This window comes from Monomorium pharaonis, chromosome 11 (assembly GCF_013373865.1).
Source record: "Monomorium pharaonis isolate MP-MQ-018 chromosome 11, ASM1337386v2, whole genome shotgun sequence".
Classification (NCBI taxonomy): Eukaryota; Metazoa; Arthropoda; class Insecta; order Hymenoptera; family Formicidae; genus Monomorium; species Monomorium pharaonis.
In genome coordinates this window covers 10459251-10480379 of record NC_050477.1, presented here as the reverse complement: position 1 = coordinate 10480379, position 21129 = coordinate 10459251, and the positions used below count along the sequence as shown (strand labels likewise).

Below are 21129 nucleotides of genomic sequence, written 5' to 3'. Positions count from 1 at the left end.
GATAAAGTTTCAAATTTGTATTTTAATTTTGCCTCCATATTATTTTATCCTTATTATTACATATTTTATCTTTATTAAATTACATAGAATTAAAAATTGGTATTTTTAAAATATTTTTGTTTTACTTTAAAGTGCTAAAAATAAAACAAAAATATTGAACAAATTTTTTAATTTTATATAATTAAAGGATAAAATATCATAAAAGCGAAAACAAAACATAAATTTAAACCTGTATCTTTACTCTTTAAATTGTGTGTTTGAAAACTTTTTAAGATTTTTCTTCTTGATCAAGATATTTAATTTTTTATGAAATGCAAGAAAATTGCAAGCGTTTTAAAACTTTTGACTTACAATGTGTAAAAAAGTGAAATTACATTTTCCGAATATAAAACACACATGATCTCCGAACTCTTATCATGACTTGGATCTAACCGTTATTTCCGTGGCACCCCCAAGGCGAGCGGGTGCAGTATTCAGGAGGGCGAGTACCTCCCGTTAGTAATATTACACGGTGCGTCGGAGAAGTAGGGACGAGAGGACCAGTGAGCTATGGATCGTCGACCCTCACAGTCGGCAGTTAACGTTCGGATGCCTCGTACGTTACGTTCGGAACCGTAATCCAAAGGCGCTAGGGTGATAAAGCACTGCCCTTCGTATTTTCCCGGATGAAAATTGTAGTGAACGTAAATTGTCTTAATTGTGTGGAGTAATATCGGGTATATATCTTCGTAAAAGTGAAAACGGCGGCGTGAGTGATAAAGAACTGTCCCTTGAACTATTCTGGAGTTAAAAGAGGAGAAGACTGTCGAGTTAATTGACAGAGTTAATTAACAAATCCAATGCCAGGTGTAACATGATAGAAGACGATGATAGACATAACAAAAGATTCCCTGAAGAATCTTTTTATAGTGAGAGTTTTAACTTTTAATTAATTAAGGCCATTATCTTTGAGAAATATATTGAAAGGTATACAAATTAGATTACGGTTAAATAACTAACGTTAAATAACTGAACCGATAAATGAACTTATATTTGAGATAAAATATAATATAGATTCTAAATAGAAATAATATAAATTTATTAAAGTTACATTTATATATAACATATTATTGTTTAAAAGAATACATTTGTCCATGTCAAATGTTGGACATATGAATACCTTCGCGATCAATTAACATGTAGCAAAATGAAATTTGAAGCAAGAGAGAATCAGAGATAAACGTTAACAGGAACATTGACATTTCTAATTTCCCCATGGGGAGAGCTGTGTTATAGGCTTGCATTGGTCTTAATTATTACATGTACACGGTTGGCTTCAATGTGTTAATTCGTAATTGCGGTTTGGCTAGCCTCAGAATAATATCGATCACCAATCAATCGTGACATGCTAATTTCGCGGGGAATGCTAATTATATTAATAATTTTCATCTACCGTAATAATATGAAAATTAAAAGCTTAACTTGCATATTTATTATTTATCGAAAATTTTACAAAATATTATTTCAAGGATAATATTTTTTATGTTGAATTAATTAATTAATTCAACATAAGTATATAGTTTAGATTAATGTGTGTGTGTGAGTGTGTGTGTGTGTGAGTGTGGGCGGAATAGAAATTAAACATATATGTATTGCAATGTTAGAATATATTTTAATATTTTCATTAAAAAACAATTGAAATATTAGCAATGACTATAAAAGGAAGAAAAAAACAACCAGTAAACAAAATGATGGATGATAAAATTGCAATACAGAGGAAAGTGTTAGTCATATGTGAATAAACAAAATTTGCGAACTTCTATTACGGGGAAAGAGAAATGGTAAGTTATTTTTCTAATTTAAAACTATTCGATAAATGCAATATGAAACGAAATAACAAGCACTAAACAAAAGCACACTTCTTGAAAGGAAGAGATCTCGAAGAATTCTTTATTTTCAATTGCTCTTCTATGCTATATTAATTCTAAAATATATATTGGTGAAAAAATTATAACATGTACAAATTTGTAGAAAGCATTTGCAACTCATCTCAGATCTCATTTAAGTCGAAATTTCGGAAAAACAATCTATTTTTATACCAGTGTTTTTTTTTTGAAATATGAACTGTGAGATTAACTGTAATAATTTTATACTTTCTACAGAACTGTACTTGTTATAATTTCTTACATTAGTATAATTTTGAATAAAAATAAGGGCAAATGATGCCGTTGAAGAGAAATTGTCCTTTGTTCGAAATTTATCTTCAAAACAACAAATCGATATCATTTCAGCTGTCACTCAAGGTATCATAGCCTTACCATAGTCCGCGCGGTACAATCATAAAAAATGGGATGTTTTCACGTCGACCATTTCGAAAAATAAACCTCAACCGGTACCGTGAAAGAGTTTCGGAAAGCCATCTACTCGGAAGAGGCGCACCCAGTTTATTTAGACTCTCGCGTTCGGTTCACGTACCTCAAAGGCGCGCGAATGTTTGCTGTTTCCTGCCGACAAGGTTGATTGTGCGCTGATACGTGACGTTGATACGAAAAAACGACAAATTTAGCGTGAAAAAATTAAAATGCAAAAGATAAAAGTATGACAAGTTCAAAGAGCAGTAAAAGAAGCAAAAAGCAGAGAAAGTAGAATTAAAAAATAAATGAGATAAACTGTTAGAAAACAAAATGATAAATTGGTAGGAAATACAAATATATTTAAAAATATATAATAAATTGAGAAAATAAAGATAATAAAACGTTAAAAATAGGAAAGTAATTTAGAGGTTAAAAATTTGAAAAATATTTTGAATAAAATTATTTAAAAATTGTCTGTTCTATAAATGAAATACTTTTAATTAACAATTTGACGTTTGACAGAAAATAGTTAAAATTTTTAATCCTTTGCTGTAAATAAGGGAAAGCACAATTTTTTTTAATAGAAGATGAATAGAATAAACCCAGTGCGCGTGCTTCTTTGCAAAGACCGACCGGTAGAAAAAACACGTTTGACCCGTGGATCCTTTGTCCCGCGTTTATAGCCTTTCCACCATGCGTGTGTTTACGATCCTCGCCTTAAAAGCCCCAAAGAGCCTTTCTACTTCTACCCTTATGAGTCACTCGCGCGATTCCACGTGGAGAAAGATGGAGGAAGGGCACACACCCTCATTTCGTCTTGATGAACAGTTTGATGTCCAAAGATTTGATTATTTTTTTATACATTTTCTAGAAATTTTGTAAATCACTAATCATTAATAATCTTGGAAGAATTAATACATTTTTATTTTTTAATTATTTATTTCATTTATGTATATCTTTTACAAAAAATGCAAAAGTGTTAATGCATCCATTTGTTTTTAATATTTATATAACATCGCGTTTATATAAAGGAAAAATGTAAGAATACACAATTTAGAAAATGAGAATGGCAGTGAAAATTGTCGTAATCGCGCCCATGATGGCGCCTATGCTCTGAATCATGCCATGAGGGTTCTGACTTCTGTCAAGCTCGAGAGTCGATATCTCTGATCTCGCTGAGAGCCTTTGATTCTACTTGGCCGTAGGCGATGTTAGTGATAGCGGCCTTTTTTTAAATACTTATTATTTTTAATATTCAATTGTAAAATAAAAATAATATTAATTCACAAACGTAAATTTTATTTTGGATAAACACTCTTAATAACATTAATTTTATTATACATTTTAAAATTTAAAATTTTCTTGAAGATTCTTTTTTAAACTCGATATATATACATAAAATGTGAATCTGAATTAAAATGTACATAATTCATATGCGATTAACGTATATCTATATTTCTTTGGTAAACAGAGAGTGCCGGGCGGAGGGAGTGTAATTGTGGGGGGTGGCGGTGGATCGGCCACCCCCCAAGGGGCGCAGCAGGGTAACAGTCACAATCTGGTGTATCGCGTGGTGGGTTCACGCGGGCATCATCCACACGTGAAGAAGTCCGACAGCTCTCAGCAGACCGAGAGCTCGGCCTTCAAACATCAACAGCACCAGCAGCATCAGCAGCACCAGCAGCATCAGCAACATCAGCAACATCAGCAGCAACAGCAGCAACAACAGCAGCAGCAACAACAACAGAGCTCAAACGGCTCTGGCAGCAGTATCAGTTCCAACAGCCAGCAATGGAAGAAGTACATCGAAGCGGGCGCCGCAAGAGAGAGAGACAAGGATGGCGCGCCACCCAGCCCTAGTCCTTCCAGGAGATCCCAGGTAAGATGACTTCAAAAAAATACTGGAATCTTTGGTCTTTAGATCTTCTTCTCGGTTCATATTTTTGTCGCTAATTAGTCACTAAAATTGGCGACTTTATAATTATAAATTGATTAATAAAATTATTATACTATACTAAAAGAGAAAAATGGTTGTAATTATTATAATTTAACCACAATTTATTTTTGGTACATTTTAGGCTGTATCTATAATACCCTTTGCTTCCTGTTTCTTGCTTTGTGTCTATTGCCTTTTTGTTTCTTCACGCACTGTTTTAGCGGAATTGACGAGATAAAAGTTAACCAACTTCGAAAGAGATAAGAAACTCGTAAAAAGAAACACGATTAGCGATAAAATAGTGCACAAAGAGACAAAAAAGATAATAATGGACAAAAAGCAAGAAATAAGAAGCAAAGAGCACATTCTAGATTAGTCTTTAAAGTTGTTTTAATCATGCAAATTATAATTATATTACTGCTAGCTATTATTATTATTACGTAAATAATAAGCAAACGTTTAAACATAGTTTTATTATAATTGTTATTGTATTTACTATATAAAAATGTTTATTTTATTTTTATCATCTCTATATCTTTATATTTTATTATATTATTTTAATTTATTATAATTTATGATAAAATTTGTTTCATAGCTGATAACACACAAATAGAACATTATTATTAACATTATAGTAATAATAACTACAAAAATAGAGCTTGTAATTATAATTATTTTATGCAATTATAGCTATAAATACGAAACATTCCTGAATTAAAATGATTTTTATATTAAAGAAAAAGATGCAAAACATAGTCTGTAAATCAAACCTAAATGTAGTTTTTATTCAGACATATTACTTATGTGAAAATACTATTTTAATATTAGTGATACTGACTATAATAATCATGTAAATGTAATTTAATTTAAATGCAGGATAAACACCGGAAACAGACCATGGCCGAATATGCAAATGGCGAAAAACCACAAAAAGTTTCGTCGGGCACGTCAACCAGCAACAGTGGCAAAGTTCGCGGAGTACCACAAAGCTTTGGCTATGTGAAAAGGCACAGTGCAGGCACTAGTTCGAGTCCAAATGGCGTCCAAAACGGCAGCAAGGATGCCACCAGGACAGCTCAAGTTAGCGCCGTGCCGAGGACCAAGGTAACACATAATTATAATTAGTAAAATATAATTAGTAAATTATAATTAGTAAAATACTTAAAATCGGAAAGTATTTAAAAATCTTTGAACTCTAAAAATTAGAGTCATACATCGTAAATTCGTAAACTATGAAATTGAAGCTTAAAATTTCCTAAGATTTTAGATGTAAAATTCAATAACGTAGAATTAAAAATCTTTTTAAAAAATGAGAAAAGTATATAGAAACAAATTTTAAGATTACTTTATTTATAATAAAATTTTTTATAGTTAGTAGAAACATAATTGGTTATTATTATTAATATTAGTTGATTCTTAAGATTAACTTGAGATTTGATTTAGAACTGAACAGCTTTTCTTAGTTTAGCTCCTCGTTAAATCCGCTAAATCTAATAAACAAAGTAAGTTCAAGTTCTTCGTTTGGATTGCAGGTCAAGGTGTCCGGTGGCACGCAGACGTGCACCACAGAATTACAAGCAAATTCCTCGGGATCAAATCAGGGCCATCATTACAAGAGCTACAGTCTCACCGGTCCCAGCGCTAGTCAACTCTCGCAGTCGGTTCGAGATCGCCTCATGCTGGGCTCGCAGAGCCTGCCGAAACCCGGTAGTCCAGAATTCACCGCTCTTTTTTCTGCCCATCATCGCGAGAGAGGGACAGGCGTTGGACCAGCGAGCGGGTCGTTTTCGCCCCGGGTATTAAAACCATCTGACGGCAGTCTCAGCGACACATGTAGCAATTACGCTGCACCTGATCTTCAGGGCTACTACGGGACACCCAACAGCCCTTACACCACCTCATGGATGAGACACAGCAATACCTACACGCCCAGCGGACGATCTCAAGGTAATCCAATTATAATATAGTCTTTTAATATATTGAATTAAAAAAAGTATACATGGATACACATAACACACATATATATAGTGTTCAATAATAATCGCATTAACTCTTGTAGGCAGATAAAGCGAGTTAAACTGAATGAAAAAACTTTATATATTGCTGTTTTGCAAGTTTTTCAATTATTAATGGAAAAGTAATTAATAAAGATTCATGAATTAGATTCATACATTGCAGTCTCTTGTCGCCGAATTATACTGATCATTACGATATTACATTTATAATAATTTATTTTAAAAGTTTCTTATTTCACAAACTTTTTATTTTAAATATGACGATTTTTTTTAGGAATGGGTTTATGCGAGGCGGATAGCGTGGAATCATTGGGCTCCCATCGTGCGAGTTTAACACATGCTCGTCTCCTAATGCACCAGAGGGATTCTACGGGATCCCCGGCGCCACCCAGACTTAACAGGAGCAACTCCATCAGGTGAGAAATTCCTAACATGTCACATCTAATTTATTAATTTCTATTTTCTCGACTATATTCGCAAAAGATTCTCGGACCATTGCTATAATAATTTAATGATATTAATATTTTTATTTTATTAATTTTATATTATAATATTGTAATATAATATAGTTTTATATTATAATATTACATTGTATTTTTTATTATATTAATTTTATTATATTAATTTTTATTATATTAGTTTTATATTATAATATTTTAATACAATATAGTTTTATGTTATAATATTACATTGTATTACAGTATAAAAATTTCTATCATATTTAAAACTTAACGAATATTTTTATTAATACATTAATATATGTTTAATAAAAAATGTCAAAAATTTTTCTTTAATTAGACTTACTATATCTCAATACATTCTTAGTTTAATATCTTTTAAATATTTACAATTACACACTAAAAAAAATTTGGTTGAATTAACTGGAAATCTGGTTGATGTGAACTAACGGTTCGGATTCTATTATAGTTGAACCTATCAGATTTCTAATTAATTCAACAAAAATTCTTATTGAATTAATTGGAAATCTGGTAGGATCAACTAGAAATCTGAACCGTTAGTTTAATTCCAGTTAATTCAACAAGACTCTTTTTCATAAAATTTTCAATTATGTTTTTAAATTTGAAATAATATCAATGGTTCGAGGAATAGTTTGACAATTATAATCTGATTATGAATAGTGACATGCATAGTTATTTAGTCCTCAGCATTCAATCTGTCGATTGTAACAAATTTTCCTTTCTTTTCCTAGCTGTTTCTTCTCTCTTATTCTTTGATTAAGCGATTCGACCGTGAAATAACGCAGGATAATTTGATTGAACGTTTTAGCCATCTGCGGGACAGGACATTCCCAAGGTAGTGCGAAAATATACACTCGACGAGTCCATTTTTCAGGCATAAGTATAAAAAAATATGAACAGAGTTGTAATACACGTATATACACTCGAGAGTTGCTTTCACAAGCACTTAAAAAAATTATCTGAAAAGCTTGGTTTTAACCGAATTCATGGATTCGAAGATTTTTCGTAACTATGTGTGTGTTGTATTTTAGATGCTAGGATTAGAATGTTTTCCAAAGGACTGAATTAAAAAAAAATTATTTTTTAAATCTAGGATTATGGATTCTAAAATCTTTCTATCCTCGACTTCTAGAATCTTTAAATCGTAGAACGTAAAACTACAAATTCCAAAATTATAGTTTGAGTTAAAGATTATAGATTCTAATTAAATCTTTCATCTTTAGGATTTTCAGATCTAAAATCTAGTGATAGACTGTATTGAACATTTGGAGTCTAGAATCAAGGATCTCACAAATTTTTAAGTTTTTAGAAGATTTGAATTTTCAGATTTTTCATTCTCTAAAAGATTATACGATTCACGCAGATATGATTCACCGAATGTACCCTGCGCGTTTTCGACATATTGTGTTGATAGTTATTCATGCGGCAGATTCGACGTTGCCTATTGTTGCCAAAGTTTATCGATCGTGTTGCTTGTGCAGCATGCATGCGCGATGATGCTTCATCAATACTCTGAACTGAGCAATCGAGAGAGCTATGTATCCGCTATATATTCATTCTTTTGCTCGTCGTCGTTGAAGAGGGAAAGAGGGAAGTATTACATAACTCTTGGAAACTAATCCCGTTTATCTGAGATTAAGTGAACAATATTGAGACTACTGTAAACGTTAATGAATTCGAAACTACGGATCGATAGCTCTCGCTCGATTTCCACGGGGTCGAGTGTGCGCGATGCTGCAAACCGTCTTGAAGTGGTCCTTGCCTTCTTGTCGAGTGGAAGTAAGCTTATCTTTTAATTAGAGTTCCCTAGCCAGGATCGGCTAATTGCGCGCACACTCGGCAGGTAGACAAGCATGTTCTCGTTGTCGGGGCTATCCAAAACACTCGAAACCCTCTTCTGTTCAAACGAGCACATGACTGGCACTCTTGATCCTCCCTCAAGCCGTTAGAAATCTACTGTAACATAAATATCGCTCTTCAGTTGTAAAAATAATTTATCGGGAATTTGATCGATATCCTGAATTATATTTTAATTCTATATTTTTATATATAAAAAGCATTAAAAAAAATTTTAAAGAATGACATCAAGACAAGATTGAATTTAAATAAAAAAGAACAAAAGGTTACGTAATTACATTGTTTGAAAAACGAGAACTTGCTTACTTGCGATAGCAGATTACACAATAGTGAAGAAAATAGAAGAAAATAGATCTACAAAAATAGACTACTATCAGAATAGTGTAAAAACATAAAAAACAGTATTTTTCTATTATTACATTTTGTTATTACATTTGTTAAGAGGCAATGCTTACCATTTTACTTTAACTATGTTCATTGATTAGGTGTGTTGCGCGGTGTCAGTAAAATGTCCCGGGCCGAAAGGCGATCTTCTCTCTGAGTCTGATAGTTTGATAGAGCGGCCGTTTAGTGGTGCCTCAAGGGGAATCTAGAAAACACGTCGCGCTTGTGTTTTCGCAGATCCACCAAGAGCGAGAAAATGTATCCGTCGATGTTGGCACGCGGAAGCGGCGCCTCGTCGTCGGTTGGCGAGGAGGTCGGGATGGGCATGGGAGTCGGAGTCGAGCCGTACTACAGCGTTCCCGTGGGATCGGCGGGATGCACCGGCCAACATTGGTCCCAGCCGACGTCGCCGACACCCACGCACACCTCACGGCAGCCGCCAAACTTATACCAGCACATACACAAGGACGACGACAGTGAGTGTCAGCATTTTCTGAAAACTTAAAGTTACCGATTCAAACGTAATTTTTTCAATTAAACTTCTTTAAAGAAAATAGAACTATTGAATTTTGCGTTGTATTTTTTATGTAAAACAAAATAGACCAATATTTTAAAGTCTTGATTTTATGATTACTATATTTATAGTATGATATATTATTCACAGGACAAAAAATTAATATGTAATGTAAAAGAGATAGAGGGACAAAAAGTATATGATCTACTTGAAACCATGCAAGCTAATTTTTAAACATCATATGTGTATGTATGTATGTATGTATGTACATTGAAAAGGAACTTTAAAAAATTCTGAATTACTCTGTTTGTGTAAATTTATATAGTTTATTTAGTTTCCAAAATCTAAGACTCAAGTTAAAAAATTCCTCGATAATTAATCCTGTTATTAAAAATCGAATTTATAAACATGCAATAATAAAAATTTTGCGTTTGCTTTCAGTTCACGGTTCTTCGGTATCTTTGGTGTCCACTACGAGTAGCCTTTACAGTTCAGCTGAGGAGAAGCAGGCGCATGAATTGAGAAAATTGCGTCGCGAATTACTAGACGCTCAGGAAAAGGTGCATTCGTTAACCAGTCAACTTTCCACAAACGTGAGTACCTTCAAACATGTACAATTGACTAGAATATTAATTCTAAAATGCTACTCATATTTTTCTTACATTAATTCTGAAAATTTATCCATCAAATATAAACTCAAAATTAAGATTTTTTATTTTTTGACACTTAATTTTTTAATATCTTTTTTATGTTACACGTGGTGTTTACTATCAGAAAAATCGAGAAAACTCGGGATTTTCAAAGAATGTATTTTATCTTTGAAAATCATGTATCTTTATAGAATTTTGTTGGCACTCAATTTTTGGGGAAACTATTTTTAATTTTTAATTTTGTCATTCTCTTTCTGATAAAATTGTTTTTTTGTTCATTTTTTCTTAATACAATACAAAAAATCGATTAGTAATAAATATGGCATACACATTTATGTGCTTTTTCTCGTAACTCGTGAATATTCATTAATACAGTTAGTCACTATAGAAAACAATATATTTCAAATTGTTTTAAATTATGCATTTAAACACCTTTTGAATTTTATATACACGGTGAGTTAGTGTATTGTGAAGATACGTCGTATGCCATATTGAGTATTACTTATTCGTATTACTTATTTTAGTATACTTTCTTAAATTTAGTATTCAAAACTCAAATTGCTTTTTTTATGATTGTACGATTATAAGAAACATTAAAAGATATAATAAAATAAATATGTTTTAAAACTGTATTTAAAAATTCTTTAATCATTTGCGGAATTTTGAATAAAATCTCTTGAAAATCCCAAAATTCTCAAAGAACTTTTTTACAAAGTTTAAGTAAACATCCTAATTGTAAAATTACCGCTTAAATAAAAATTCATTTACAGTAGCATTCTAGGATTAATTTCTGTTGAATTTCATCTGTGTGAATATAAACTTTACGCTAGTGTTAAATCTTAATTCGTCACTTATCACTGCTATTGTTTGTCTCTGCGACGATCGTGTGACGATTAGAACAGAACTATATCACCATAATTGTGGATAGCGACTAATTAAGTGTAGATCTGTCACGATCGCGTGCAGGACACATGATGCAATTAGCCGCATGGAAACAGAGCAAATTGGCGCAGATGATTAGCCGTAATTAATCGACAATTAGTGGGCCCAAGAGCCAGTAAGCTCTAATAGCTTTGAACCTCCCCCGAACCTGTTGCGATAATCCACATGGCATGCGTGCCATCAACAAATCCATTAGATTCTATGTCGTATTCGTTTTACAATAGATACGTATTAGATATATTAGATATTTAATTTGTATAAATTTAGAAACTTTATACTTTTATGTCAAAAAGTACTTTAGAGAGTTACAGAAATTCCTTATTTATTAACGTGTCGCTGGTAAAGATTTTTCTCAGATTTTTTTATACAAGTTAGAATACTTTTTCAAAAAAATTCCAAGAAAGTATTTTCTTAAAAGTTTTTATAAATTAATTCTGTAATATTCTAACATTTCTAACATTTCTCATTTTATATCTTAAAAATTTCTTTAGATTTCTTTAGATTTTATAAAGTTTTATTAGAAATTACAGAATGAGGCATCTTAGAAATATTAAAATGTTTCAGAATTTACATATATATAAAGAATTTTGGAAGAGATGTTCTAATTTTCTGAGAAGTATTTTAATTTGTATTTTAAAAATCTGAGAACTGTTTTAAGAAGTTATAAAATTTTATTATTTTGAAAAATTAAATTAAATATTTTTTAAAATTACCAGGGATTTTTTAATTTAATTTATCTTTTCATTTGCTTTTAGATACTTTCTCATTTTTTTATTATTTAATTTTGATCCTGTTATTTAAAAAACTCAATAACATTATTTTTTCAATATTTATAACAGTATGTTTTAAGAAAAAAATATTATGATTATCTCACAGAATTCTTTTTTATTTCTACAAATATGGAATATTCTTTCTGAGTTACAAATGTGTACAATATTCACATAAGAACAATTTTATTTAAAAGACGCGCGTTGCATAGCGTAGATGGTCCTACGCACCTGCAGCCCACGCTTCTTTCTATTGGTCAACGAGCCCGAGACCTCGTGGTCTTGTGGACGCGCTGCACCTGCACAACCGAATGGCGGCGGGACCACGAGGTCTTGGAGCCGTCAACCAATAGGATAGAGCGTCACTCGGGCCCCGCTCTCTAAACTATCGTCGCCGAGTGCAGATCGCGCTCTGCGCAGTGCGCACTCACGCTCAGTCGGTGCCGAGGTGCGCAGCGTTTCGCGTCGTGCGTTCGCGTGATCGATCGTGATCCATCGATGTTTTGTTCGCGATCGAAATCAATTTCGGTGTTGTGATATTAAAATCAGTGAGAGATATTCGTTAACGCGTGGGTTGTGTCGAAGCGACGACTTTATATCATCGAAGGGAAGAGAAAAAGACGGAGAAAGGAGATTGTAAAGCCAAGTAATTGCGACAGAAATCGTTCATCTGGATATTTCGTTATTTTTCGGGTGCATCCGATGCATCAGCCATCCTCTGATACGTTATCGCACACTATCGACGAGATAATTCGAATTTTTGAATCATCGAAATTAGTAATGCGACTCTTTACTTTGGCTCGATTACGTTTTTTAAAAAATATAAAAAAAATAGGCGCGTACTTTATATTGACTTGTTTACATAGTACAAGCCTGCGACATTAAACTTAAAATCTATATTTGCATTACTTATCCGTGCGGCTAAACTTATCCGTGATTATAATAAGATAACGATAAATTATCTTACTCTATCGTATTAAACAGTTTCACTTACAATTAGTTTTACATTAATCGTGATACTTGGCTATCACTTAATCTCTTCATCCGCGGATGATTATACGAATAATTTACAGAATCAAATGAATAATTAATTCATGTTTAATTCAGCAGACAGTTGATTACGAAATTAATTATAAACATATTAACTGCATATTGTAATTCGTGCTCGTTGCTTTAGAATAACTTTTATTCAAATTGAAAATTGCAAATCTGAATTACAAAAATTGAAAAATTGAAAAAACTTTCTGGCAATTTAATATAACTTAACTTTCTAAATAATTTCATCGTAGTCTATATTTTGACCAGCGAATCCTCGACGCGAGATATCGCGTTAAATTAGACGCCGTGAGTTCACGTTCATCTCGCTGTCGGCTATCGCGATTCTCTAAGTATGCCGCATTTCTCTCGCGTTACCCTTACAGCACAGTAACCTCTTTGCGCTTCTCAATATCGAGCCTACAAGACGAGAGACTCGATCGCCATGAAGATTTATATTTTCGACACGTCATGTCTCAGCAAAGAAAAAACTAATTGCCATGTAACTTGATTTTATTTCAAAACAAAGAAATTTATGATAATTAATTGAAGTTTTATTTTATATAATCGGCAAGTTATTCTATAATTCCTCCGATTAATAATTTAATTATTATAGTAATCCACATTGAATTAAATGTGGAAGAAAAGAATAAGGAGTCCTCTTGATAATTTTTGCTTCGTCGTCACTTGACATAACTAAAAGATGTTGATGTGGACGGGAGACCTCGTCGAGGTCACAGGTTCGTTCGTTCATCGCACTCTCGGATGTGCGTATATGGCAGAATTGAAGGGAATCCTAAGTCGTTCTTAGGAGCAGTCGTGGATTTTTGCGCGGTCGCCACAGTCCCATTGCGCATTCCCGACGCGTGCACACCACTCGTCGTACGCCATCCTCTTCACGTTTCGCTTTTCTTCTCTTTCCCGCGCGGACGAACACCGACTCAATCCCCCGAAGAAATCTCGTGATATCTCTTCCTTATATAGTTATTGACACCCCACGTACGGCGCAGCTGTTCGCGGGATATAAATGCAGGCTCGAGATATCACGTGCAGACAGAATGTCAAAGAGAAAATTCAAAATTTTTTAAGGCGTTTAGTAAAGAAAATCCGCTGAAGAAAGAAAAAGATATTTTATCTCGAGATATGTATATCATGATATCGCTCATTATAAAAGAAATGTTGCTTGAAAATTGTATGCACTAAGATAAACAATTCTAAGGACCAATTGTTCCAATTTCTTGGTTATTTAACTTGGTTATTAAACTTACTTATTTATCTATCAGATAAATATATGTCTATCCTTATTTATTTAGAAAAAAAAAATAAAGATAGATGCGTACTTATCTGATACGTAAGTTTATCAAGAAGTTGGAACAACCGGCTCTTAGTCTTAAAATTTCATATTGTATTTTGGAATATTTTCATTCTAATTATATACGGAAAAAAACAGTGTAGTTTCTGAAAATATATCTGGGCATAAATTTGAAAATAACTTTGTTGAATTATTAAAATAATTATGTGCACCGAGAAAAAAATACTTAAAAATTTGTATTTGTGAAACGTTAATTTATTTTATTGAAATAAATCTTTATTTGAATGCGACGAAATGAAAAATTATTCCCAGCAAATAATTAAAAATGAACTATATTTTACGGAAATGTATATTCCATTATCTCATATTTAATTTTTTATAATAACTATTATAACTAATAAATGTCGAAGAAAATAGCATAAATAACATATTTCCAAATACTTCGACTTTTTTCTCAATTTAGGACTCTCAAGCATGATGAGCAAGGCTGACGAAAAGGTTTTGACATTTCAGCAGCCAATTTACATGTGCCATAAAATTACTTTTAACAAACCTAGCTTAAATTTTAGATACCTCAACAAAACTGTTCTTTCCGTGTATATACAGAGAGAAAGACTTTTTTAGATTTAATAAACAATTTTGTTCAAATAATTCCAAGCATATATTGCGTTATTTTTTAATAATTTTTATACACATTTATTTAGATTGAATGAAATTTATTAAAAACAAAGAAATATTTACTTTGGAATAATTTAACCAAACTGTTTATTAAATCTAAAAAAATCTTTCTCTATGTATCTCTTATAAATTAAAATATATAATATAAAAAGGTTTTAATTTCATATCAGATTTTATATAACGGTAGCAAGGAGGAGCAAGTCGCGATAAACGATCATGCATACCGTAAGGCAAACCGATCGATCGAAACAATCAGCCAACTAATTAGATTTATGGAACTACTATCTCTCTTCGGTGTCGCATATTGCCGCCAGAGAGAGAGTAGCATATACAATCAAGCTACATATCCACATACACATGCACCTTAGCTGCACACATATTGATTGTACGTGTAATTGCTCGTAGAACATAAATCGCCGCGGAACGCTCGACGGAGCGGAAAATCCAAAGCGTTTGCTCGCTCCGATCCGAAACGCGACCCGAATCGTTTTCTTCGCCACATGATCGCTAATCGTCTGAATGTTTTTGTCTCGGATCATGCTAATTGTACCGTAAACAGGCGAGCCATCGCTAATCCATAAAAACGCGATCGCAATTATCTCTTTACTTTATCCGGGCAACAAAAAAGTGATGAACTTCCGTCGTTCTGTACAGCATAAAGCCTTTCGGGCAAACGTGTTTCTCTTAGTTTTCACGGACTTGTAATTCAAATTTTTATATAAATTTAAAAAAATCTCTCTAATCGCTATTTAATCAATTATTTTTGTGTAAACTCATCAAAAGGCACTAAAAATTAATGAGTGTATATAGAAATATTATATTTAAAAAATTGTTATACATTTTTTGTTAGTTAATAACTTCATTGATACGTGTATGTAAAAACGCAATGAATCGCATCGCAGATGTAATTGAAGGTTTAGAGAGCAAAATGTCAGTAGACAATGTTCTCCGGAAGCTGGGCAACAGGTAGTAAAACTTTGTGGAAATCGGTCATCGCCTCAGGAAATTTGAGAATATGATTAGTTCGTACGTGAAAATTTAAATCTCAGCTTAATCCCCCGTTTTACGATCGCGTATCGCGGACTCCGTTACCATAAATCTCGCAGTCTAATTTCTAATGATAGACCGCACGCGATAGAGTGTGTGTGTATTCATCATATCTGACAAATAAATCGCGGCCGATTGATCGTATATCAAGATTTACGAGCATTTTTCCCCATGCACGCGTTTTACGACTCCACAATTACGTCATATTGCCATTATATTTATGTTTCTCATATTAATAAAAAAAAATGCAAGGTAGTCGTCAATTTTATATGCGTCATAATTTTATTCGTGGTAACAAAAAGTTTAGAAATTATATATTTCCAACAATTTACATTTCCTGTATTAGTAATATGATCTCGTTTAGGACTTTCATTATTTATTTTTACTAAAGCCTGTGCGACTACTTTATATTTTCGGTGCGCATAGAATCGCAAACATGTGATACTTAAGAAGGTTTAGGTTACTTCAGTATCTGAGACGTGATTCAGGCGTAACTTATAAACAGAACTATTCTCTCAAGAGAAGAAAACCATGCAGAAAATAATTTTGAAACAATACATTAATTTTTTGCTCTTGCATAAGTAAATTGACTTATTTCTGATTTATTATGTAATAACTTTTTATATAATGAAAAATATGATTAATAATAAGCATTAATATAAAAAATAAAAAAAAAAGAAAATATAAAGAATAAAAAAAATTAAGATAACTTCTCAACAAGAATTTTAATTTTAATCAAAAAAATAATTTGACTTATTTATATCATATTAAATATAGATTTTTGTCATTATTACTTAATATGTTTCCATTAGAAAACATTGCTTATTATTTCTATTAAAATATTTACTAATCCAGGTAGAAGATCATTAAATTATTTGTATTATACTATCACATGCAACATGTTACATAATTTTTTTTATTATTTTAAAATGTAAATTTCTATACAAATTTTAAACATTATTTTCTAAATGAAACCTAAAAATTATTAGCACGAATCAACTTACAAAAGAAAACGCATTTTCTTCGAAGATGTCGTAAACAGGATTCTGCTGTCGAAAGCCGGCAATAAAATACGACTGACAATAGTATTTTCGGGATATCCTGCAGGAGTGAATTACAAAATCCCTGAATTCCCCTTCGACAAATCGCCGTCGTGAATTTACGTAAGCGATTAGCAAACGGAATATTAAACAGAATCAAGCAGTGTAAAAGCGGTGTAAAAAGATTCAGTTCACGTCGTCGTCGTCGCTGATCCTCGCGAGACATTGTATCGAAAGTAAAGGGCGAGAAGGGCAAGAGGTCTGAAAAATACGTACGCCGCGTTTCGTTTTCTTTTGTGCCCCGGGTCCGAATGCCCACAAGATTTACGACCTAGTCGCCTGAACCCGCGATTTTACGGCGGCAACAATCGATCCCGAAATGAAAGATCCCTTAAATCATTTTCCAACGGTACTGCCCTTTTGAAAAAAACTCGATCGATGTGGTTTCCTTACCATTTCAATAGATTCTTAGACGAACGATATGCCAGACTGTCTTCAAAAAGTTTTATTTTTATGAAAAAATCTTTAATTAAATGTTGAAACGAAATTTTTTATACGTACATTTTATTCAAAATTTACGAAAGTTTACGCAAATTGTACAAAGTTAGAAAGTAGAAGAAATAACGTTGCAATTATATAAAAATATTTACAAAAAATTTTATCTCTTAAATATCTCTCTACACACTCATTTTAGATTTTTATCTTTATTATATTATATAAAATCTAATATTTTTTTTTGTACGCTGTTACACACGTAACATTATATACTTCGTACATGATCATTTTAGTTGCTTAAGATTTTAATGCGCGCTGTCAATTAAATTCAATGCACTTTTAAAAAGAGAAACCGGAGAAAAAGAAAGTTTTCGGTATCTTCCGGATATAATACTCCGGAACGGCTCGTTGTTAACCGCGACTTAGAATGATTCACAGGGCGAGTTTTACGAGTGACGAGCCGTAAATAATTACGTCACTTCCGACTATCCTTCGATGCTCGACGTTACGACACCTTGACCATGTGGCGTAGAAGCGCGTTCCTCGAGCCAGATAGCGTCCAGATCGATCCTTAGAGCATAATTAAAAACAGAGATCGTCCGAGTCCGTTGCCGGCCGACCGAAGGGAAATATACGGCTGGCCCAGATATCGTGTTGCTCCCATATGTACATATATATCATACATGTGGCACATATGTATATCCCATTTAACGATTCTAGCACACGACGGTGTTTTTCTTGCGATATCTTAGCGGCCAACGCGCGCACATACTTGCAATTAAACTACGTAATACGAGAGTTTCTCTGCACTTGTTTGCCTCATTAATCGTCGCATAACTCGTCGCTCTTCCGTGATACACGCAAGCATTGTATTTACCAATGGCATCGCACGCTTTTTGAAAATTATAAAAATGCTAAGATATGTATACGAAAAGAATTTTGCTAAAGTATCCCAAATTTAACTCGATACACGGAAAGAATTCTTTCATAAAATTTACCCTGAAAATCATGCTGGTCGAAGGACAGCATTGCATTTCAAGAAATTTTATGATTTTTTATTAATATTTACTATATATATTTTTTATATTTGTAAGTATAGCAAGATATAAAATGTGTTTGATTATTTTCATTAATTTGTATAGTAATCTGTATAAAAATTTCAATGATTTTAAAATATGTTAAACAGTTTAGGATTCTTTATTGTTTTAAATAGAAATATATAACACAACTTACTTTAGTTTAATTTTTTTCCGTGTAATCTTAGTTTATCTAGATGATTTATTGTTTGGGATGAGACTCTGTGATATTTTTGATAATCCATCCCGAGATTAGACTAAATATTATCAGTTTTAGCCACAGTTTATATAAGAAATTCTATTAAGAACTTTTGGTAATAGATTCTTTTCCAACGCGTCTATAAATTGTTAAAAACGAAAGTTATTTTACAATTAAACGACAGAGTCTTGTTTTTTAATATTCTTTAGGTTTTTTAATTTGAAATTTAATTTATCCAAATACCCAATGTTAAATTTTAACAAGTTGCTTCTTCTTTGTACAAATTTTTCTAAAAAAAGGCGCCCAATCTCGAAAACAAAATGTTTTATTTATTGAAGAAATAAGATTATATCTATGTATGTTTTTTCATGGTGCCTCAAAAATTGAATGCATGCAGTATAGACCAATCACAGATCTTTCTACCATCTAATTGGTAATTCTAACGCGCATCGGGTATTTTTTTTCGCTTTTGCGTGGTTGATCACGCGATGCATATATTTCCATTAATTAATCTGTTAATCTCTAACCGCACCCATGCTGCACACACCATACGAAATAACATACTAATCACAAATCGTAATCTGTTGTGCTATCAATATATACATAGAATAAATTTAAATTAAATTGCATATTGGATATTAAATGTCGAATTTGCGTTAAAGACAAATAATGCACATTAATAGATACATTAATGAGAAAGATAAATGTCAATATTGAAACAAATTGTTTGGACACAGGATATGGAAATTTATTTTATATGAATTTAACACCAAATATTAAAGCTTGTTAGGGAAAACTGGGTAGGAAGTAAAAATCCTTGCCAGTGATTGGTTTCCAAATACAAATCAAAAGTATATTTTTAGTTTGTAGCACAAAATAGACATTCCTAATATTCTTTGTCTCCATACAATTAGTTTTGTGGGACTATATATAAGATTATTTTGTTTACTTGATATTATTCCGGTTTTTAGTTTTATTCACATTTTAAACTTAAACAAAAATAGATAAAAAGAAAGAAAAAGTAGAAACAACTTGTTACATTTTTATTTAAAGACATCTTACAGTCTAATTTTATTATGTAACTGTGTTTTTGTTGGAAATGTATCACTGACAAAGGTTTACTTGGCGAATTCGTAGCATAAAATATTTCCAAATATTCTGTGTCTGGACAATTAGTTTCGTGGCTCTGTACGTATTTTATACATTTAATATTAAATAAATAATTAATATCCATTTAATAAGAGGGAAAATTTTTCTATGTCATAGAACTTTGACGTAGAGAAGTAAGAAGAGACGAAAATAATAAATATATGTCGAAGTCTTTGCATGTCTATGGAGAAAAGTCTTTACCTACAAAAGGGCACTTTTCACTAGGAAGGGCACTCAGGGGCGTCTTACATGTCGTCTTAGGCGATTCATGAACTTGGAACGAAAGACAGTATGTACCGAGGGCACGCGTGGGAGTTCCGTTAATCCACAGGACTTGCCGAGCGACGGGTCCATTGGCGCAGTCAGTCGTAAATTACAATCGTTATTATCCTCGCGGTCCTCCCGCAAAACGATATCCAACAGCAGCAGCACTCTCTCTCTCTCTCTCTCTCTTTCTGCTCGTCTCGTGAAACTTTTACAACCAGTTTCTTCGATTTTTTTCCCCACCGACAAAGTGTTGCGCGAGCCCCACTCTCGCGATCGAAACTTTATGATTCAATCCGAATATGGAGTAGTTTCGGTGAGAAGTGAAGTCAAAACAGTTGAAAAATGAAAGACGTGTTTATCTCAAAGTCGAAAGAAAAATGGATTAATGGAAGAAATTATTTTAGCGGAAATAATTCTGAAAGCTACGTAACAATATATATTACATAATATAAATATAATTCTTTTTAATAATAAGATAATTTGTATTTGATTAATATTTTAAATTATTTAATTAGTTTAAATTATATCTTGAATTTTATCTTAAGTTTGATTATTATACATCAAATCAAATTGCATTTATATTTTAATATAATATCTCTTGATATTATCTGATGTTTTACATTCAATGATATCTTAGTATTTTTGTATTTCTTGATCGGTCAGAAAACGTTGAGAGATTTTTGGGGAAAAGGGCAGCTGCCACAAACTTTCAAAGATTATATTGATCGGGACCTACGCCATTGGGCCCAAGGGTCTGGCCCGGATCCTGCAGCCTCTTGTGACGAGTTTATCTTTTGTCGACGTTTTTCTTTCACGGAGCAAAACAGTTTGAAAGAAATCTCTTTGGCTTCCTTAAATTATACTTCCTCCATTTCTTCAACTCAAAATCCGATATCCGTCTGGTTAATCGAAATCGTTGTACCAAGGATGTCGTGGACGACTACAGTCTTTGAA

At 32.4% G+C, this 21129-nt stretch overlaps 1 protein-coding gene across 7 annotated transcripts in view; it reads left to right on the top strand.

Annotated features, from left to right (window-relative positions):
• The window catches only part of LOC105839736 (protein sickie), a 190401-nt gene that overhangs the window by 143566 nt on the left and 25706 nt on the right, over window positions 1-21129 (top strand). For 5 of the 7 annotated variants that reach the window (XM_036293781.1, XM_036293776.1, XM_036293778.1 and 2 more), the window contains 7 exons: window positions 3805-4212; window positions 5146-5373; window positions 5802-6216; window positions 6559-6700; window positions 7572-7598; window positions 9242-9480; window positions 9960-10111. In XM_036293781.1, coding sequence (XP_036149674.1) covers window positions 3805-4212; window positions 5146-5373; window positions 5802-6216; window positions 6559-6700; window positions 7572-7598; window positions 9242-9480; window positions 9960-10111 — 1611 coding nt within the window. The remainder of the gene's footprint in view (window positions 1-3804; window positions 4213-5145; window positions 5374-5801; window positions 6217-6558; window positions 6701-7571; window positions 7599-9241; window positions 9481-9959; window positions 10112-21129) is intronic. The other 2 variants (XM_036293779.1, XM_036293777.1) reach the window with 1 other exon arrangement.